The sequence below is a fragment of the Callorhinus ursinus genome, unplaced genomic scaffold (genome assembly GCF_003265705.2).
Source record: "Callorhinus ursinus isolate GAN/ISIS: 27379988/994484 unplaced genomic scaffold, GSC_fseal_2.0 scaffold9, whole genome shotgun sequence".
NCBI classification, from domain to species: domain Eukaryota; kingdom Metazoa; phylum Chordata; class Mammalia; order Carnivora; family Otariidae; genus Callorhinus; species Callorhinus ursinus.
The window spans coordinates 11,843,395-11,864,155 of record NW_027397071.1 but is presented as its reverse complement, the minus strand read 5'-3'; the positions used below and the strand labels follow the sequence as shown (position 1 = coordinate 11,864,155).

At 40.0% G+C, this 20,761-nt stretch overlaps 1 protein-coding gene across 2 annotated transcripts; it reads left to right on the top strand.

Annotated features, from left to right (window-relative positions):
• Positions 1-7,195: 7,195 nt before the first annotated feature.
• PRMT6 (protein arginine methyltransferase 6) lies at positions 7,196-12,964 on the top strand. Of its 2 annotated transcripts, XR_012379337.1 has the most exons (2): positions 7,196-8,472; positions 10,705-12,964. XR_012379337.1 is itself a non-coding variant. In XM_025872316.2 (1 exon), the coding sequence occupies exon 1, from the start codon at positions 7,250-7,252 to the stop codon at positions 8,375-8,377; it is 1,128 nt and encodes a 375-aa protein (XP_025728101.2). In that variant the 5' UTR covers positions 7,197-7,249; the 3' UTR covers positions 8,378-9,829. The 2 variants fall into 2 exon arrangements, 1 of the variants encoding a protein (XP_025728101.2); XM_025872316.2 differs by lacking the exon at positions 10,705-12,964 and having other exon boundaries at positions 7,197-9,829.
• Positions 12,965-20,761: the final 7,797 nt, after the last annotated feature.

Here is a 20,761-nt window from a genome sequence, read left to right as displayed (position 1 = left end):
TGCCAGTACCATACTGTCTTGATGATGACAGCTTTGTAATAGAGCTGGAAGTCCGGAATTGTGATACCGCCAGCTTTGCTTTTCTTTTTCAGTATTCCTCTGGCTATTCGGGGTCTCTTCTGGTTCCACACAAATTTTAGGATTATTTGTTCCATTTCTTTGGAAAAAGTGGATGGTATTTTGATGGGGATTGCATTGAATGTGTAGATTGCTCTAGGTAGCATTGACATCTTCACAGTAATGGTTCTTACAATCCATGAGCATGGAACGTTTTTCCATTTCCTTGCGTCTTCTTCGATTTCTTTCATGAGTATTTTCTAGTTTTCTGAGTACAGATCCTTTGCCTCTTTGGTTAAATTTATTCCTAGGTATCTTATGGTTTTGGGTGCAATTGTGAATGGGATCGACTCCTTGATTTGTCCCTCTTCTGTCTTGTTGTTGGTGTATAGGAATGCCACTGATTTCTGTGCATTGATTTTTATATCCTGCTACTTGACTGAATTCCTGTATGAGTTCTAGCAGTTTTGGGGTGGAGTCTTTTGGGTTTTCCACATACAGTATCAAATCATCTGCAAAGAGTGAGAGTTTGACTTCCTCTTTGCCAATTTGGATACCTTTGATTTCTTTTTGTTGTCTGATTGCTGTGGCTAGGACTTCTAATACTATGTTGAATGGCAGTGGTGATAGCGGACATCCCTGCCGCGTTCCTGACCTTAGGGGGAAAGCTCTCAGCTTTTCCCCATTGAGAATGATATTCGCTGTAGGTTTTTCATAGATGGCTTTTATGATATTGAGGTATGTACCCTCTATCCCTATACTCTGAAGAGTTTTGATCAAGAAAGGATGCTGTACTTTGTCAAATGCTTTTTCTGCATCTATTGAGAGGACCATATGGTTCTTGTTCTTTCTTTTCTTAATGTATTGTATCATGTTGATTGATTTGTGGATGTTGAACCAACTTTGCAGCCCAGGGATAAATCCCACTTGGTCGTGGTGAATAATCCTTTTAATGTACTGTTGGATCCTACTGACTAGTATTTTGGTGAGAATTTTTGCATCCATGTTCACCAAGGATATTGGTCTGTAATTCTCCTTTTTGATGGGGTCTTTGTCTGGTTTTGGGATCAAGGTCATGGTGGCCTCATAAAATGAGTTTGGAAGTTTTCCTTCCATTTCTATTTTTTGGAACAGTTTCATAAAAATAGGTATTAATTCTTCTTTAAATGTTTGATAGAATTCCCCTGGGAAGCCATCTGGCCCTGGGCTTTTGTTTGTTGGGAGATTTGTGATGACTGCTTCAATTTCCTTAGTGGTTATAGGTCTGTTCAGGTTTTCTATTTCTTCCTGGTTCAGTTTTGGTAGTTGATACACCTCTAGGAATGCACCCATTTCTTCCAGGTTATCTAAGTTGCTGGCATAGAGTTGCTCATAATATGTTCTTATAATTGTTTGTATTTCTTTGGTGTTGGTTGTGATCTCTCCTCTTTCATTCATGATTTTGTTGATTTGGGTCATTTCTCTTTTCTTTTTGATAAGTCTGGCCAGGGGTTTATCAATCTTGTTAATTCTTTCAAAGAACCAACTTCTAGTTTCGTTGATCTGTTCTACTGTTCTTTTGGTTTCTAGTTCATTGATTTCTGCTCTGATCTTTCTTATTTCTCTTTTGCTGGGTTTAGGCTTTATTTGCTGTTCTTTCTCTAGCTCATTTAGGTGTAGGGTTAGGTTGTGTATTTGAGACCTTTCTTGTTTCTTGAGAAAGGCTTGTATTGCTATATACTTTCCTCTCAGGACTGCCTTTGCTGTATCCCAAAGATTTTGAACAGTTATGTTTTCATTTTCATTGGTTTCCATGAATTTTTTAAATTCTTCTTTAATTTCCTGGTGGACCCATTCATTCTTTAGATGGATGCTCTTTAGCCTCCATGTATTTGAGTTCTTTCCGACTTTCCTCTTGTGATTGAGTTCTAGTTTCAAAGCATTGTGGTCTGAAAATATGCAGGGAATGATCCCAATCTTTTGGTACCGGTTGAGACCTGATTTGTGACCTAGGATGTGATCAATTCTGGAGAATGTTCCATGGGCACTAGAGAAGAATGTGTATTCCGTTGCTTTGGGGTGGAATGTTCTGAATATGTCTGTGAAGTCCATTTGGTCCAGTGTGTCATTTAAAGTCTTTATTTCCTTGTTGATCTTTTGCTTAGATGATCTGTCCATTTCAGTCAGGGGGGTGTTAAAGTCCCCCACTATTATTGTATTGTTGTTAATGTGTTTCTTTGCTTTTGTTATTAATTGCCTTATATATTTGGCTGCTCCGATGTTAGGCACATAGATATTTACAATTGTTAGATCTTCTTGTTGGATAGACCCTTTAAGTAAGATATAGTGGCCTTCCTCATCTCTTATTACAGTCTTTGTTTTAAAATCTAATTTGTCTGATATAAGGATTGCCACCCCAGCTTTCTTTTGGTGTCCATTAGCATGGTAAATGGCTTTCCACCCCCTCACTTTCAATCTGGGGGTGTCTTTGGGTCTAAAATAAGTCCCTTGCAGACAGCATATGGATGGGTCTTGTTTTTTAATCCAATCTGATAGCCTGTGTCTTTTGATTGGGGCATTTAGCCCATTTACATTCATGGTAACTATTGAAAGGTATGAATTTAGTGCCATTGTTTTGCCTGTAAGGTGACTGTGACTGTATATTGTCTGTGTTCCTTTCTGAGCTCTGCTGATTTTAGGCTCTCTCTTTGCTTAGAGGACCCCTTTCAATATTTCTTGGAGGGCTGGTTTTGTGTTTGCAAATTCCTTTAGTTCTTGTTTGTCCTGGAAGCTTTTTACCTCTCCTTCTATTTTCAATGACAGCCTAGCTGGATACAGTATTCTTGGCTGCATATTTTTCTCGTTTAGTGCTCTGAAGATATCATGCCCGTCCTTTCTGGCCTGCCAGGTCTCTGTGGATAGGTCTGTTGCCAATCTAATGTTTCTACCATTGTAGGTTACATATCTCTTCTCCCGAGCTGCTTTCAGGATTTCCTCTTTGTCTCTAAGACTTGTAAGTTTTACTATTAGATGTCAGGGTGTTGACCTATTTTTATTGATTTTGAGAGGGGTTCTCTGTGCCTCCTGGATTTTGATGCCTGTTTCCTTCCCCACATTAGGGAAGTTCTCTGTTATAATTTGCTCCAATATACCTTCTGCCCCTCTCTCTCTTTCTTCTTCTTCTGGGATCCCAATTATTCTAATGTTGTTTCGTCTTATCGTATCACTTATCTCTCGAATTCTACCCTCGTGATCCTGTAGTTGTTTCTCTCTCTTTTTCTCAGCCTCTTTATTTTCCATCATTTGGTCTTCTATATCGCTGATTCTCTCTTCTGCCTCATTTATCCTAGCAGGTAGTGCCCCCATTTTTGATTGCACCTCATTAATAGCCTTTTGATTTCGACTTGGTTAGATTTTAGTTCTTTTATTTCTCCAGAAAGGGTTTCTCTAATAACATCTACACTTTTTTCAAGCCCAGCTAGTATCTTTAAAGTCATGATTCTGAACTCTAGGTCCAACATCGTACTAATGTCCGTATTGAGTAGGTCCCTGGCAGACAGTACTACTTCTTGTTCTTTTTGCTGAGGTGATTTTTTTCGTCTTGTCATTTTGTTCTGAGGAGAATAGATGAATGAGAGAACAAAATGCTAACAGGGTAACAACATCCCCAGAAAATATATTCTAAACAAATCAGAAAAGACCTGAAACCAGGGGAAAAGAAAGGGAAAGAAAGAAAAAAGAAAGAGAAAAAGAAAAAGATAAAAACACAAAAACAGAACAAAACAAAACAAAAAAAAACAGAATATGATCAAATATGATCAGGCTAGTGCATAGATCAGTGCCACACACTAGATTTTGGGTGTATTTTGGTCTGTTAGAAGAAAGTGCCTCCTAAAATTTTAAAGGAAGAAAGACTTATATATGTACAAAATAAGGGTTGATACAGTGAAGGGATGGAAGATGAGTGTAAAGACAAAAATTATAAAAGGTTTTATAAAAGGACTTGATAAGATAAGAAGTTGTTTGAAAAAAGAAAGAAGATTTAAAACAAAAGGGAGAGACTGTGATCAGGCAGGAGCTTAGAACAAAGCCATACACTAGTGATTTAGGGTATATTTTGATCTGTTAGAAGAAACTGTATCTCAAAATTTTAAAGAGAGAAGAACTTATATATATATGCCAAAAATAAGGGTAACTACTATGAAGGGATAAAATATGACTCTACAAAAGAAAAATAAAAAATGTTTTTTTTTTAAAAAAGGGATTGATAAGATGTTGGTTGAAAAAGGGAAAAAGAAGAATTCAAAAAAAAAACCAAAAAAAAACAGTTTAAAAAATTAACTTTGAAAAATTAATGAATCATGGTAAAAAAGCCATGAATTCTATGTGCAGTATTCCCCTAGCGCTGGAGTTCTCCCGTTCTCCTTGATGGGTAAACTTGGTCTTGGCTTGCTGGCTGTTCATACTGATCTTCCGGGGCAGGGGCCTGTTGCCGTGGTTCCCAAATGTCTTTGCCGGAGGCGGAATTCCCCGCCCTTGTCAGTCTGGGCTAAGCAAGCTGCTCGGGTTTGCTCTCCGGAGCTTTTGTTCCCTGCAAGCTCTCGATACAGCTTTGGAGGACCAGGGTGAAAATGGTGGCCTCCCACTCTCTGCCTGGAGGAGCTGAGAACTCGGGGCCCCCGCTCCTCAGTGCGTCCCCAGAGAAAAGCAGTCAATCACTCCTCTCTCCCCGGTCTCCGGGCGCACTCCGTGCTCACCCGGCCTGTGACTGAGCGTTTCTATCTCTGGCACCCGACCCCGTGTGGAGTCTCCAAACCCAGCAGATCCCTGCGGTGCGTTCCCGCGCCGCTCCTCCCGGGGGAGAAAGGGGAGTCTCCCCGGATCTGCCATTTCTTGGGTCCCTGCTGGAGGCGCAGTGGCCCGACTGGGCAGCGGATCACAGTTTATGGCAACCCCGAGCTGAGAGCCCGCGCCTCGGCTCCGTCTCTGCAGCCGGCTTCCCCGCTCCGATACCTGGGAGCTCTGCTGCACTCAGGCACCCCTGGTCTTTTTGTGACCCCGAGGGTCCTGAGACCACACTGTCCCGCGAGGGTTCCACCTCCCATTTAGCCACTGCAGCGACGTCCCTCAGCGGAACCAACTTCTAAAAGTTCCAATTTTGTGCTCCGCGGCTCTAGCACTTGCCAGAAGCGGCCGATGGAGGCCCCCTCCCCCGCCATCTATCCTCCCGAATATCTCCTCGGATTCACTTCTCTGCACGTCCTACCTTCCAGTAAGTGGTCCCTTCTCTGTTCAGAGAGTTGTTGCTACTCTCCTCTTCGGTCTCCTGTTGAGTTCGTAGGTGTTCAGAATTGTTTGATCCCTATTCAGCTGAATTCCTGAGACCAGACGAAATACAGGTCTACTCTTCCGCCATTTTGCTCTGCCCCTATTCAGAATCTTCTTAATACAGACCATAAGTAAGTGAATTGAAAATTGGTTGGAGGAGTGAGTGCATTTAAAAGGGGAAGGAAAAGATTTTGAGGAAGGAAAGAATGGGAGAAGTATGAATTAAGTAACAACCTAGAAGTAATGTATTCAAGTGGTCACATTTACAACTCTAATCCCACGGCTTGCTCTGTGCCTCTATTTTCTTAAAACAAGGTATCAAATTGGGCAGAAAGAGAGAGAAACTGCTTTGAGGACTTTTAGCCTTAAATGGTTGAGCCCAGGCCACTGAAAAAAAAAGATAATTTACCCAATGAAAATAATGAAGCAAGATTTAACTAAGATCATTTTAGTGAGAAACAGTAGTTCTAGCTGCACAAATTCCCGGGGGGAGCTTTTTAAAACTATATGCCTAGGCTCCATGAAGTGGTTCTGATTTAATTAGTTTGAGGTGAGACACAAGCATGGGTATTTTTTAAAAGCTGCTCTACTGAGGAGCAAGAATTGAGAGCCCTAAGTTAGAAGTACCGTGGAGGATGCCAGGTCAATAAACCTATTCCATTAAATGAAGGATTAATAGAGAAAATGGGGTGAAGGAACTTTTTCCCCCAGATAAGAAATACAGGCCCACTGGCTAAACAGACATAGTTCAAGACTACAAGAAAATAAAAATCAATTTTCCTCAATGTGATTTTTTTGAGGCTGGGAGATAATTTTATTCTCACAGTGTTAGAAACACAGACACTCATATAGACATCACACATATTTCAAAGTATATTTTATTTCTATAATGAACAACACAGAGGGAAGAAATTAACACCTGACAGTTGACTGAAAGAAAAACAGAAGAGGAAGAGTTCCAATCTGGCCCAGACAAACAATCACACAGGAAAAAAAGAGTTGCTGTGCAGAAGTAATCACGAGGGAGGAAGGATTCAGTTACTTCTCAAGTTAAAAATCATAATTGGTTACCAGAATACAACTGGCAATGAGTTGCACTGTATCACATCACCCTTGCTTTTCAACTGTTATTTAGTCTGGACCCTTCCAAGATTTACCTCTTGAAAGAGCCACTGAATTACCATAGCAGGACTAAGAGCCAAGTATTCTCCTGAAATAGAGACCAGAAACATAATTTGACTGCAATGAAGATTCCTCGTTGCTGGTGTGTGCGTGGGTAATTGAAGGCAAGAGTAGTCACATAATTTGTCCCAATCTTTCAGTTAACTTGTGGTCTCATTGGAATCAGAACAAAAGTCTTACACCGTCAAGGGTTTTCTTTGTTGTATTTACACCTTCTTTGCACCCTAACTCCACGGAAACAGAAAAGAAAAACGTGCAATGCAATTTCTAAGTCTCCATCTGGAGAGCTTTAAGAGCAGTAACGGTCCAGGTGAGGTGGCAGTGTGTGAACGCCGTCGCCCAGATTAATTCGGTGTAATAACATTAGGGAGTTGAGACACGACAAGCATGGATTTTTGGTCTTGCGGTCGAGTGGACTTCAGGAAGGGAGTGAAAGCAACAGGGAATTGAGGAGCTAAGGGAAAGAGGAAGCATGTACAGGGCCATAGTATTTGGGTGTGGCGAGTGGGAAAGGGATTCCAGGACCTCAGAGGAGCAAAGAAAAGAGCTGGGCCGAGCTCTGAAGCTTCCGGCAGGGAACCGCCCGGCGACCCCCCAGGAAGTGGGAGGTGCGAGCGGACACTACAAGTCCCAGAAACCCCCGCTTCCCGGAGCCCGCGCGGAGCCGCGCAACGCCCGCCGGGAGTCGGTCGGAGCCGCCAAGATGTCGCAGCCCAAGAAAAGAAAGCTTGAGTCGGGGGGCGGCGGCGAAGGAGGGGAGGGAACTGAAGAGGAAGATGGCGGAGAGCAGGAGGCGGCCCTGCCGCGACCCCGGAGGGCTAGGCGGGAGCGGGACCAGCTGTACTACGAGTGCTACTCAGACATATCGGTCCACGAGGAGATGATTGCGGACCGTGTCCGGACCGATGCCTACCGCCTGGGCATCCTGCGGAACTGGGCAGGACTGCGGGGCAAGACTGTGCTGGACGTGGGCGCGGGCACCGGCATTCTTAGCATCTTCTGTGTGCAGGCCGGGGCCCGGCGCGTGTACGCGGTGGAGGCCAGCGCCATCTGGCAACAGGCCCGGGAGGTGGTGCGGCTCAACGGGCTGGAGGATCGGGTGCACGTCCTGCCGGGGCCGGTGGAGACGGTGGAGTTGCCGGAGCAGGTGGATGCCATCGTGAGCGAGTGGATGGGCTACGGACTCCTGCACGAGTCTATGCTGAGCTCTGTGCTCTACGCGCGGACCAAGTGGCTGAAGGAGGGCGGTCTTCTCCTGCCGGCTTCCGCCGAGCTCTTCGTGGCGCCCATCAGCGACCAGATGCTGGAGTTGCGCCTGGGCTTCTGGAGCCAGGTGAAGCAGCTCTACGGGGTGGACATGAGCTGTCTGGAGAGCTTCGCCACACGCTGCCTTATGGGCCACTCGGAGATCGTGGTGCAGGGTTTGTCCGGGGAGGACGTACTGGCCCGACCGCAGTGCTTTGCTCAGCTGGAGCTGGCCCGCACCGGCCTTGAGCAGGAGCTGGAGGCTGGGGTGGGCGGGCGCTTCCGCTTCAGTTGCTACGGCTCAGCGCCCATGCACGGCTTTGCCATCTGGTTCCAGGTGACCTTCCCGGGCGGGGACTCGGAGAAACCCCTGGTGCTGTCCACCTCGCCTTTTCACCCCGTCACGCACTGGAAGCAGGCACTCCTCTACCTGAACGAGCCTGTGCAAGTGGAACAAGATACGGACATTTCCGGAGAGATCACGCTGCTGCCCTCCCGGGATAACCACCGTCTCCTGCGCGTGCTACTGCGCTACAAAGTAGGCGACCAGGAGGAAAAGACCAAAGACTTTGCCATGGAGGACTGAGCGTTGCCTTTTCTCCCAGCTACCTCCCGAGGCTCCCAGACCTGCGTGGTAGAGGCGGAGGGGGGTCGGAGGAGAAAGGGAGATCCCACGTGCAAGTAGGGGGCAATATCTTCTGTCTCCCTTTTCCCTCGTGGCTCCTGGGGAGGGAGAGTGACTTCAGTCTCCCTTCGAGGAGATTCTGGGGAAATTTATTTAAAAAGTGAATCCCGATACCCCCAATGATGGAAACAGCTTGTTTATTAATGGGCTTTTTTAAGTCTCAAAAGCATGTGGTGCCAAGCACTTGTATTTCTGTATTTTTTGTTTCACGGGAAGAAAGCAAACACACAGAAGTAAATACCAGTTTATGAAGGCTCGTGCACATCCCTGACAACCTCACATCTAAATCTGAAGCCAGGGAGAAGGGTAAAGGGGTTTAGTTAGATTCCATAAATTTCCAGTATGACTTAAATATTTCTCTAGCCATATTCTATCATTCTCTAAATTCCTTCCTTTCCTAGGTGCCTCTAGGCCTCAGTACTTCCTCATTGTTTTTTTAAGTAAACTTTGCTTCTGGTAATGAGAGGGAGAAGAGTGAGGAAGCAGTTTGAATAACCCTGTTCTTACACTTATTACTTCCATAGGGTGCTAAAGTTGAACACATTTCTCCACTATATGTAATTGTGCAGCATACCCCAAAAATCTAGAAGGTACATGTAGGAGAAAAAGATCTGAAAGACAGTGAAGTAGTAGTATGGTTTGTTTTTTTTTTTTTTTACTCTTTATTATTAAGATTTAACCAAGAAACTGTTTCATGTATGTTACATAATAGAGTTTTGTGTGATTTTTATTAAACCAGCTGATAGAAGGTTTTCTGAACCTAACCTAAGGGTTGGTTCATTATATCGGGTAAACTGTTTAGGCTCTCTAAATTAAAGAAAATATTTTCCCAGCTAGAGAAGTGCACTCATTATAACTATTTAAAGAGATCAGGTGATCTGGTCTACTTACATCAAGTGAAATTTCCTTTTTTAGCGTTGTTGGGTTTTTTTTCTTCTTTTTAGCTCCAGCCAAATGTTAAAAGTTGTGAATTTCGGAAAATCATTTGTAATGAAGTGTGAGTCATGTTAACAAATTTATTTTACGGATGTTTCCCTCCTTATTCCTGTGGCAAATAAAACATTGGCATTCTATTTTTATAGATGAAGTAAGAAGTCTTGTGTACTGTGACTTATAATGCTTTTGCCTTTTTAATATTGTCAGTTCTTAAGAAAAGTGTTACAACCGCTTCAGGATATAGCTTCAGGGTAATTTATGCTTAATGTATGTTTTTTCTTCATACTGGTAGCTTTTGTATGCTAATAGCAGGTTGTGAAAAAGTGGTCTTTGAAGTGATCAACATAGTTTTGTTTATTGTAACTGAGTTTTCTCCTTTATTCATCACATATTAAAGTACCAAAGTATTATAACCAATTTACTAAAATTTGATATTAACACGAGATCTTCCATTACGAAGGGAAACATACAAAATCAATGACTTTACAAGATCCAAGCAATAACAGCGATAGTTGTCACCATTTTGATAGTCAACAGTCTATGTAAATGATGCAGTCATAGCAAGGTAGGCCTGATTTAAGCTAGAGGTATAAAATAGGTCCTTTCTTTTTAGGGTCAACTATATATTATAAGATGAACATTTATTTAGAATTTTAGTGTATGGTTTTGGGTAGATTTCTGATATTTTTTTAACTTCCTAAAAGAATCCCTTTGCTGTATAGGCAGACAAAAGCATTCCCCTGAATTCCATTTTTTTAAATATATCTTTTATAAATATGCGTGTAATATAGAGTTCTCATCACCAGTATTAGCTTGCAAAGAGAGCACCAGTTAAAAGTTAGAGTAACTGTAGAAGCAAAAAGTATTTCATATTTAGGCAAAGTAAGCTTTAATATTCTTGTTACTGTTTCCCAAAAGAAAAATGAGTTATAAAAATATAGCTGCTAAAGCAATTGGTCAGGAGGCAGCATAGCATATGGCCAAAAGCTAGGACTTGAGTCAGACAGATCCTGCTGGAACCTAGGCTCCCCACTATAACCGTATGACCTTGGGCAATATACTTAACCTCTGTTTTTCTCCAGGGCTCTCATGCAAAGAGAACAATCATATGTGATACATGTAATGCAGGGAATGTAGTTAATACATGCAAGCACATAGTGCCTGGTACAAAATAAAATCTCAGTGATTCCTAGCTGTTGTAACTACAGAAAACTACTTTGCAAACTTGCGACATTTGGCCACGTGTAAAATGTGCTACAGAATAAATATTCAACATTTTGATTTTCTTACAGGTTTGTTTGGCAGTATCAGCATGGCTGTGTATGTGACTGGACACCAGATGATCCAAGCCCTTTGGAGTGACAACACTTCCAGAAGGATGAGAGTGTGACATGCTCCAATATCCAGGCACTGTGCAGTCTCTGTGTGAGCTGGTACTGATTGCCTAGGGTCATTTGGACCACAGGAAGAACTGTCAGCCCTAAGGAGGGAAAAACATGATGAAGTTCTACCTGCTTTCTTCAGACAGCTTACATTTATTTAGCACTGTGAAACTTACCAAATATTTACTTAATTCACTGGACCAGTGGACATTTTATTGAGTATACCAGATAACAGTCATTGTGATAAGCACTTAGGTATACAAACCAATAAAACATAGTTTTGCTTCCAAGTAGGTATGTTCATAGGATAAACCAAAAAGGAAAATACAACAACGATAATGGGCTACGTGGGATGCTGTAGGTGTTAGGGAGGGCAGGTGATTACCTTCACTTTATATACTAGGAAAAAGACATAGATACTGAAGGATTTCCCTAAGGTTGTATAACTAATTCTTGACGGTTGAACACACATATCTTAATTCCTATCCCCAAACAACTTCTTAGTTTAAAAAAGTTCCATTGGAGATCTATCTTGTAGGCCTCAAAGAGCCACCTTCAGTATATAGGATCTAAAGGTTGACATTATTAGGTATTCATAAAATATACCATGTGCCCGTTTCCCTAACAGGGCTAAGTGTGGCATTCCTTCTGAGGCCCCCAAGAAACAAGGCTCACTGCATTGGCAAAGAAAAGTCAAGCTCTGGCTATAGGTATTGGCATCCAATGAAGTAAGTGTTCACTCATTTAATGATTTAATAAACACCAACCATCTAACAATTAAGTTCTATGATAAATAAGCAAATGCTACCCTCAACTTGGATACAGTAGGGGAATAAAATTACCTACATCAGTAGTTTGCACACATTCTTTAACCTGGAAAGACATCATCCAACTAAATCTCACCTCTGCTGGAGCAAGGTTGAGAAGCCAGCCCTTCTGTCGGCTCTAACCTTAAAATTCCTCTCAAGTGCAAAAGTGTTACTTGTCATCACATAGATTAAGAGATCCTCAGAGAAAAATGTGATGGTAAGGAGGACGATGATTAATGAGACTCTTTCTCAAAATTATTATATATGCTTGTAGGATAAGACATTTGAAACAAAAAATCTGGACCTTACTAAAGACAAAACTTTAATAAAAAGACATGACCAGTAACATTGGAATTGTGCTTCTTTGGGAGCTTTGATGATTACATTAATCGTTACTTCTAGTAATGACTTGGAATAAAGACTGATGAAGACTTAAGTTGATCAAGTAGCTACCTTTTTAACTCTTAAAAACAATCACTTATATGGGGTGCCTGGGTGGCTTAGTAGGTTAAGCATCTGCTCTCAGCTCAGGCCATGACCCCAGGGTCCTGGGATCAAGAGTCCCACGTCGGGCTCCCTGCTCCTCCCTGCTCCTGGAGGAGTCTGCTTCTCCCTCTCCCTCTGCCCCTCCTCCTGCTTGTGCTCTCTTTCTCTCTCAAATATATAAAATCTTTTTAAAAAAATAAAAATCACTTGTAACAGACATTTTAGAATACAGAGAGCCGTAAGGAAAGAAAACATTCCTTCTTTCTCCAGGCCGTCCCCTGCACGAAAAGGAAGGTGGGGTGGAAGTAAATCCTCCCCATACTTTTTAAAGTGCTTAACAGGTGTTCTTGCAATCACATGATGTATGTATTTGTGAAAATCACATCACATTCTGCAAAATTGTGCACTAAAAGTAACTTAGAGAAAATTGGTTTGGTGGACAATCAAAACTTTGTGACCAGGAGTACTAAGAATACCAGTAAAAATAACAGCAGTTTAAAAAAGATGTTAATCCTAATACACACTGCAGTAATAAGACAGCCTGATGGAAGAGCAAAAGGAAGAGTTCCTGAGACAAAGCAAAATGTACAAAAATGGAGTGGAGGTTTAATAAACATTTCAAGACCTAGAGCATGTGGCCAAGCCGTGCCAAGAGGAAGAACATAGGGTGTGATACATTCCTTTTTGACGAGCTGTGTTCAAGTGTGTCAGTGTACTTTCTGTTCAGTGGTTGTTGCCTGGTAGTATGAATAAACCAACCAATATCCACATTATGTTCTGACATTGTTTTTCTACTTATCAATACCATTTGAGTTTATTCATTTACAGAAACATGCATGGCAGCAGAACATTCTGTCCTTTGTTCAACTTCCAGAAATTAAAGGAATTCAAAGCTCCATTGGGTTCACAGATCTTTTCTTTTTAAAGCAAATTTTCTTAAAAGGAGAATGGAATGGAGATGGGGAGGTTTACAGGTGGCCATAACCATCCTTCAGTATGAATCTATTTATTGTATTATTTTGGTCACCGGAAAAGATCAACAGGAAAGGGGAATAGAATTCCTGATGTGTGTAGAGTGAAAGGAAAATAGTTGAGTGTTCAATTATTGATGGTCAGATAATGGGATTGGGGACGGGGGTGTTTCTGCAGAGTCCAGGGGCAACATAAAAATATCTTGGTGTCAAAGAGACATGAAGTTAGTGAGAGAAAACATAAGTGAAGATTAAGATCCCCATATATACATTTTGCCCACATCACCATATCCTTAAGGTAAAACTTTTTCTGAAGTAATGGGCTCAGAACATAACTAAGAGTATTTTGATTGGTTACAAACTATTGCTTATTTTGGTATTTGTCCTTAACCTCTCATTTCAGCTTAATTTCTAAACCGATTCAAGGACTGTTCTATTTATGAACTTAATCCTTTCAAATTTGTGAACAAAGCCTCTAACCTCCATTATCTCAAGCTGTGTGCAGTTTAGTATTGGGTGGTAGGGAATGGATGACATTAGACTTTTAAAAACAAACAAACAAAACGACTCCAAAAACAAAAAACTTTTGCAGTTTTGCTCTTGGTAAAATTATCATATTTAAGAACAAAGTGTAGAATTCTAACTTTAAATTATAAATGATTGTGGAGAATGGATTAAGACCGACAAATGATTAAAATTTTCATTTTATGCATTCATTGGAATCATACTTTTTACCAGGAGTTTTTATAAAAATAAAAAAACTGCTTATTTTAATATGAGCTTCTCACTCCACTACCATTTATTATTTGGTTGATTATAAGAATAGGAGACATTTAAATGGTTAAGAATGTACAGTAAAAGACAATTAAAAAGAGAGGATTTGGAAAATCTACAGATTATACAGTCCCTGAATAATTGAGAGTTTACTCTAGTCAGAATAATTAGGGGAAAAACATAAAGAGAATGACAGCAATTACAAGGGGATTTTAATACAAAATGAAATTAAAAACTACCAGGAAATGTGCTGTTTGTAATAAATACAATTTAATATCAGCTAGCTTTGCTTGAACCCCAATCAGGGGGATTTTATAGAGCCCAGACATTATTATAAAATTGGTTCACATATAAAGTAATTCCATGGTATTGGGCCCAAGAAAAATTGGCTTCAGGATAGTAAGTTCTTACATAGATTAAGAGAACAGCTGAGTTACTCTAAGCAATCAGTTAAGGTTCTTAAAAGTAAAACTAGACCAATAAAGGATGTGGTCATTGCATCATTTCCATAATGATGTTATTGAAGACATCAAAATGATATATTGTTCAGTGCTAAAATATGTGATATAATTGTTAGGAAGATATCATTTTTCTTTTTTTTTTGGATTCATGATCTGATTTATTTTATACCATATGATAATGCATGCATAGAGACATACAGTGAAAATAGCATATGCTGAAACTTTATACCAAATGATATTCAAATATACCAGCTACTATTTCTCAGCATGTAGAATGTTTTTATGCAATAATGGTATATTAATCAAACTGTGCAAAGTCCCATTAAAATCAATGATGTATTATCTTTGTTTACTTCACATCAGTTATACATAATAAGATAATGTTCTTCCATCCTGAGGAAAGTCCGTATCTATTATAAATTTTCATTTAAAGGAAACCCCTCCTTTTGTTAGACATGCCTCCGCATACATAGAGATAGTCCCAACTCTTATATAAAACATCCACATTAATTTTTATATCATTATTGAATGCCTAATGTGCTATATGCATTTTAAGTACATTATCTTATTTACCCTTTGAAATAGTTCTATGAAGTAGTTCTATTATCAACCCCATCATACAGATGAGAAAACAAAGGCATGGAGTTTGGTAAATTGCCCAAGACCACGTGGAGAGTAAGTGACAGAGCTTAGGACTCATCTCCTGAAATCTGAGCATCTGACCTAGTACACCATCCTATCTATGATGCCTGGGCTCTCAGGAGTTAAGGTTTCATCTATAGTCGCTTAAAATAGGTGGGTCATTGTCTTAGGCCAGGATCCCCATAAGCAGACCTTGAGACAAGGATACATATAAAAGTGTTTTTCAAGAAGGGTTCCCAGAAAATGCCAGAAGGGCAGTTGGGAAGCAAAATTAGGAAGGGAAGGAGATGAGACTAGGGTGTGATAGTAAACCAAATCCTAAGAAAGGGAGCTTTGGCTCAGTCCTGCAGAGATGCTCTGGAGACAGCACAAATCACATCTCAGAATGTCCCCAGTTAGAGAACAAGGTAGCTGGAACATTCATACCTCTCACCCATCAGACATCGGTTAATGCCTGTCCCTGGGAAGACGTAAACTTCTAGGCACTTCCCAGCTCTCCTGGGTGGGCATGGCAGTTTTCACAGTCTAAGGACAGTCCCCCAGCTAAGGATTACCAGTGAAGAAAGTTGAAAGTACGGGGAGAGCCAGATATACAAGAAAAAAGTTGAGGGATGCAAAGTGACACATGGGGAATAAATGGAGCACTGGTAGGATATGGCTACTATCATAAATATCCTTCCTGAGATTCCTTTACATTCTAAGTTGTTAAATAGTTATGGATGCTTTGTTTATGTCCCTCTTTCACTATTCTTTTAAAAGCTGCATGAATAAAGTATAAATATAATAAATGTGTAGAAGGAAAAAGTTAATCTCCTATTCCCCACAGTTTAGAATGTATCTTTCTATTATATCTTCTTATATACCCGTTTATGAGGTTTTTCTTAATAAATATGTAGGCATATTATATGTGTTACTCTAAAAACCATTTTTTTGGGGATTAAAATACATATACTAAATGTCCCATGAAGTCAATGTATGTATCTATAAGTTATTCTTATTAATAGCAATATGAAAATGTACAGTATGCATAATCCATAATTTATCCAACCAATTTTCTATCGATAGACAGTGGTTTGCAATTCTTTGCTACTACAAATTTTACTTACCTTTCTCTTTTTCTATTCTCTCTCTAGGTAAGCTCAGCTCATCCAGTCCCATTACTATAAATAGTATACCATCCATATGCTGATGAGTCACAAATTTATATTGTTATCCCTGACATCTCTCCTGCATTTCAGACTAATAGGTACAACTCCTTAATTGTCATCTACACTTGGACATAATAGGCATCTCAAACCTAACATAACCAAACTGGTTTATATAAATAATGTTATGTCTATAATTATATACATAATTTTACCATATATGTATGTATATACCTCTAAATGGCATATTTTTAGGTTTTGCTTGTTTTTTCAAAACCAATATATATTTATTTTAAGTAGCCAGAACCTCAACCCTCTACCCAACTCTATCTTGAGTCAAGAGTTAATAAGCTTCTTGAGGACTCGACAATAGCACAAATCATTACATCAGATTATGATCATGGGTCTCTACTGATTGCTTGTTTCGTGAGGCTACTGTGTTTGGTATTGGCATATCAAGAAGTATAGCACAAAGTCCCGGGCTGACTGAGTCTTAAGTGGAGAGCAAGCATCTCAATTTTTCAAAGGTAACGAGAATTATAACACACCATATGTTCAGTGCCAAATGAATCACGCAGACAAGTATGATTATAAGGGTTTGGTCATTGCAAAATGGGGAAATCAGAGCTTCTCATTGAAAATGGAGGAATGGAACTGGAGCTTTCAGATTCTCAGGCATGTCAAGATTCCAGCTTATGTACTCTCCACTTGGAACACCTTTCCTCAGACCGTATGTTTCACTCCTTCTCTCTTCTTTTAGTTCTCGGCTTACATGTCTCCTCAGAGTGACATTTCCTTGCCTACCATAATGAAAATAGACCTCTTCTCCACCACAGATACCAATTTCCCCCTTGTTATCTGAAATTCAGTTATTTATTTGTTTAGTGTCTTTCTCATAAGATTTGTGAGAATAGGAATCTTGTCTCCGTCGTTCATCACTATTTATCCATTGCCTAAAACATTATCTGGCACAAATTAGGTATTCAATAAATAATTGCTAAGTAAGTGGGCCTTGTAAACCAAATGGAACTTCTGTAAGAGGACAGAGTAGGCATTCTAGGCAAGGACAATGGTTTGAAAAACAAGTGCTTAGTGTTTTTCAATCACGGTCTGTAGATGGAAATTGCAGCGATATCTGGCATGCTGAAAATATCACAGATAGACAGTGCAAATGATTGGGCTTGCCAACACTAGAATAATCCCTAGTGAGTTTATAGCCAGTGAGCCTGGGGGGTCTACCAATATTCCCTGAGCACACAGAATAAACCTTGTCAAAGAGGACTGGATTGGATCTTTAGAAATAAAATTTTGAAAGGCATAAGAAAAATAAAAGTGTTGATAAGACTTTCAAAATGATTTCTTTTTTGGGATTCCCATGAACAAAAGAGAAAGACCAAAAACTACTACAAAGGACAAAAATGAAACCAAGGTATAATTTATTAAGGTCGATGAAATCTTTTTTTCAAAGTTATATTTTGACAACCAGTTTACTCAGATTTCTCCCCAGTTGCTTTCAGCAAGTAGATATCAGTCTTCTCTTCCCCACGAGGCCTGAATGGATGAGATCCCACAGAATTTCCCAAAAGCCACTGAAGGAATCACAGACCTGTGTGTTCTTCATTCATTATCAGCCTCAGTGCCTTAATTTATCTTTAAATGATATGGACAAACACATCTCATGGACCTTATTCCTGCACACATACAGGTTTCCTTCAATGAAATTATAACCAAGAATGAAATTCTCCAAACAAAATGGGACAAATAGGGGCGCCTGGGTGGCTCAGTCAGTTAAATGTCTACCTTTGGCTCAGTTCATGATCACAGGGTCTGGGATCGAGTCCCACATCGGGCTCCCTGCTCAGTGGGGAGCCTGTTTCTCCCTCTCCCTCTGCCTGCCACTCCCCCTGCTTGTGAGCTTTCTGTCTCTCAAAAATAAATAAATAAAATCTTTTGAAAAATGGGACAAATATTTTATACTTCTTGAGTCATTTGGGTTATGTTTACAATGCCATTTTAAAAAGTGTATTGACATGGGGCACGTGGTGGCTCAGTTGGTTAAGCGTCCTACTCTTGATTTCAGCCCCGGTCATGATCTTAGGGTCCTGAGATCAAGCCCCAGTTTGGGCTCTGTGCTGTGTGTGGAGCCTACTTAAGATTCTCTCTCTCCTTCTCCCCTCTCCCTTTGCCCCTACCCCTTCACAGTTTTGCTCGCTCTCTCTCTCTCTTTCTTTTAAAAAAAAAATATATATATATATATAGAGAGAGAGAGAGAGAGAGACTATATAGACACATTTTAAATATGGGCAATTTGTTGTATGTTAAACAATAAACTGTTTAAAAAATATTGAAAAATCGGGGGCGCCTGGGGGGCTCAGTTGGTTAAGCGACTGCCTTCGGCTCAGGTCATGATCCCAGAGTCCCGGGATCGAGTCCCGCATCGGGCTCCCGGCTCAGCGGGGAGCCTGCCTCTCCCTCTGACCTTCTCCCCTCTCATGCTGTTTCTCTCTCTCTCTCAAATAAATAAATAAAATCTTTAAAAAAATAAAAAAATATTGAAAAATCGTATTTTCATGGTATCAGTGTTCTCTATATTAGACTGAAATATTTCTGTCACCGCAAGAAAGAATCCATGAGCATACTTCCCCCAAAGTGAAAGTTTCTTTCTAGGATTCAATTTGGTCATCAAGGAATTTATTTTGTGGAGTCCATTTTGCATTTATCTAATTTACCCTGTTAGTCAACTATGCACATAAACACACACATGTGCCCGCATACACACACACACACACACGCACACACACACACACTTTTTAGAAATGTTTAAAACAGACCAAGAGGCAGCATCTATTGGGCAAATGTGATTTAATTCCTGAGAAACATGGTGGTATCATCCCAATAAACATCATGCAATTCTCTAGTTCCTTTCCTTCATGCATGCTGCCACACTTGCCTGTCTAGAATGTCCATCTTCTCCCTTTTCCTTCCTTGTCCAACCTTTAAGATCTGCTTGAATTCTACCCTCCTACTGAGTATTTCCTCATCTCCCCTGATGGAAGGAATCTCTTCACAATCTCCTATTATATTTTGATTGCTTTACTCTTTGAGGCCTTACTGGGTCTACTTTTGATTAGTTTTATTGTCCTGTAAGGGCAAGGCACATTTCTGATTCATCTTTAAATTGTCTACCTTACCCATCATATAGTATTCAATTGTTTTTATTCTGTAACACTCTGTGTGTTTCTTCCTGTTCCTCATAAGGAAAGAGTGTTTTGTAGTTAAGGAAGAATTCCTGGCTTAACTGATTTTACAAAAGGCCATAGATGAAATTGGCATCCATATATTAGAAAATTAAAAGAATTATTAAAAGAATATCAAAATACTGCACCCCAACCAAAAGATGGTATATTTTTAATTGAACAATAACTTTATTGTTATTATTAAAAGACTATCAAAATACTGCATCCCAAACAAAAGATGGTATATTTGTAATTGAACAATAACTTTGAGATTAACTTCTGTCTGGCAAAATAATAAAACACCGATTTATAAAATAAAAATTGAACACGTTATTGTTCCTAAAAAAAATTAACCACTCTACAAGTTTTAGTGGAAAGAAATTCATCCAAAACAATGCATATACCAGGTAGAATAAATTACAATTAAGTAATTATCATTAAAATTGCTTCAGTATAATGTTTACAGTTCATCCGTATTTACTCTATACATATGAAATGTGACATCACTATAAAGTGTAATTATTTCCAGAAACCTTAAAATAAGTGTCTTTAATTAAACATTTCTCACAACATATTAACTGTAAGTCACTTTATCTCAGAAAAAAATAGGCAATATTTTAACTAGATCTTGACAAAAAAATGCATTAAATCTATTTTTTAAAATGTTTTATTACTTGCAAGTTTCAGCCTGATGTGATTTTAAAATAGCCAAGTTATAAACGGCTGAAAATTGAAGTTTATAATGGAAATACTGACAGACCCTTAACTTTCAGAAGGACGAATGCCCTGCTGTAATAACATGGGCTGAGGCTGCCTCAGTCAGGGCGGCCACATGACCAGGCTGCTCGATGTGGGATTTCAGACACAAAACTGGTTGAATACTTGCCAAATGATTTTCCTGTCTCTAAAATTGTACCAAAGTCATTTCTTGTTTGGGGAACTCCTTTTCTCTAAAAAGTTATTGTAACAAACAAGTATGTAGGCCCCCTTTTTCTTTTGTCAACAATGTCCCCTTAGTTATCTTGTCTTCTCCCATTGCTGGTTTCTGCAAAGCTTTCCCATTTCTGCATACCGCATGTCCCTCCACCAGTTAGTATTTAAGCCAAAAAATGAGAGGTCCGTTGTAACTCATGTGACTTCTTCACCATGCCTGACTGGTTGCAAATACTGAGGGTTTTACTGCCAAAATATGTTTTGAAAGCAGTTATTCCTTATCATCACTGCCATCACCTTAGTCCACGGCAATGAAAACTCAGGCCAAGCCCATCACAATAGCTTCCCAACTTGCATTTCAGGATAACCACCAGCCGATGATGGAAAGTTCTCATTTATAGAATCCCAGCAAATAAAGTGGTAGGAATAATAGCCTGACAAAATCATTTCACAACCCGGGCGCCTGGGTGGCTCAGTTGGTTAAGCGACTGCCTTTGGCTCAGGTCATGA

Bases quoted from the DNA above. Each gene is read 5' to 3' on its own strand.
- PRMT6 (XM_025872316.2), top strand. From the start codon at position 7,250: ATGTCGCAGCCCAAGAAAAGAAAGCTTGAGTCGGGGGGCGGCGGCGAA.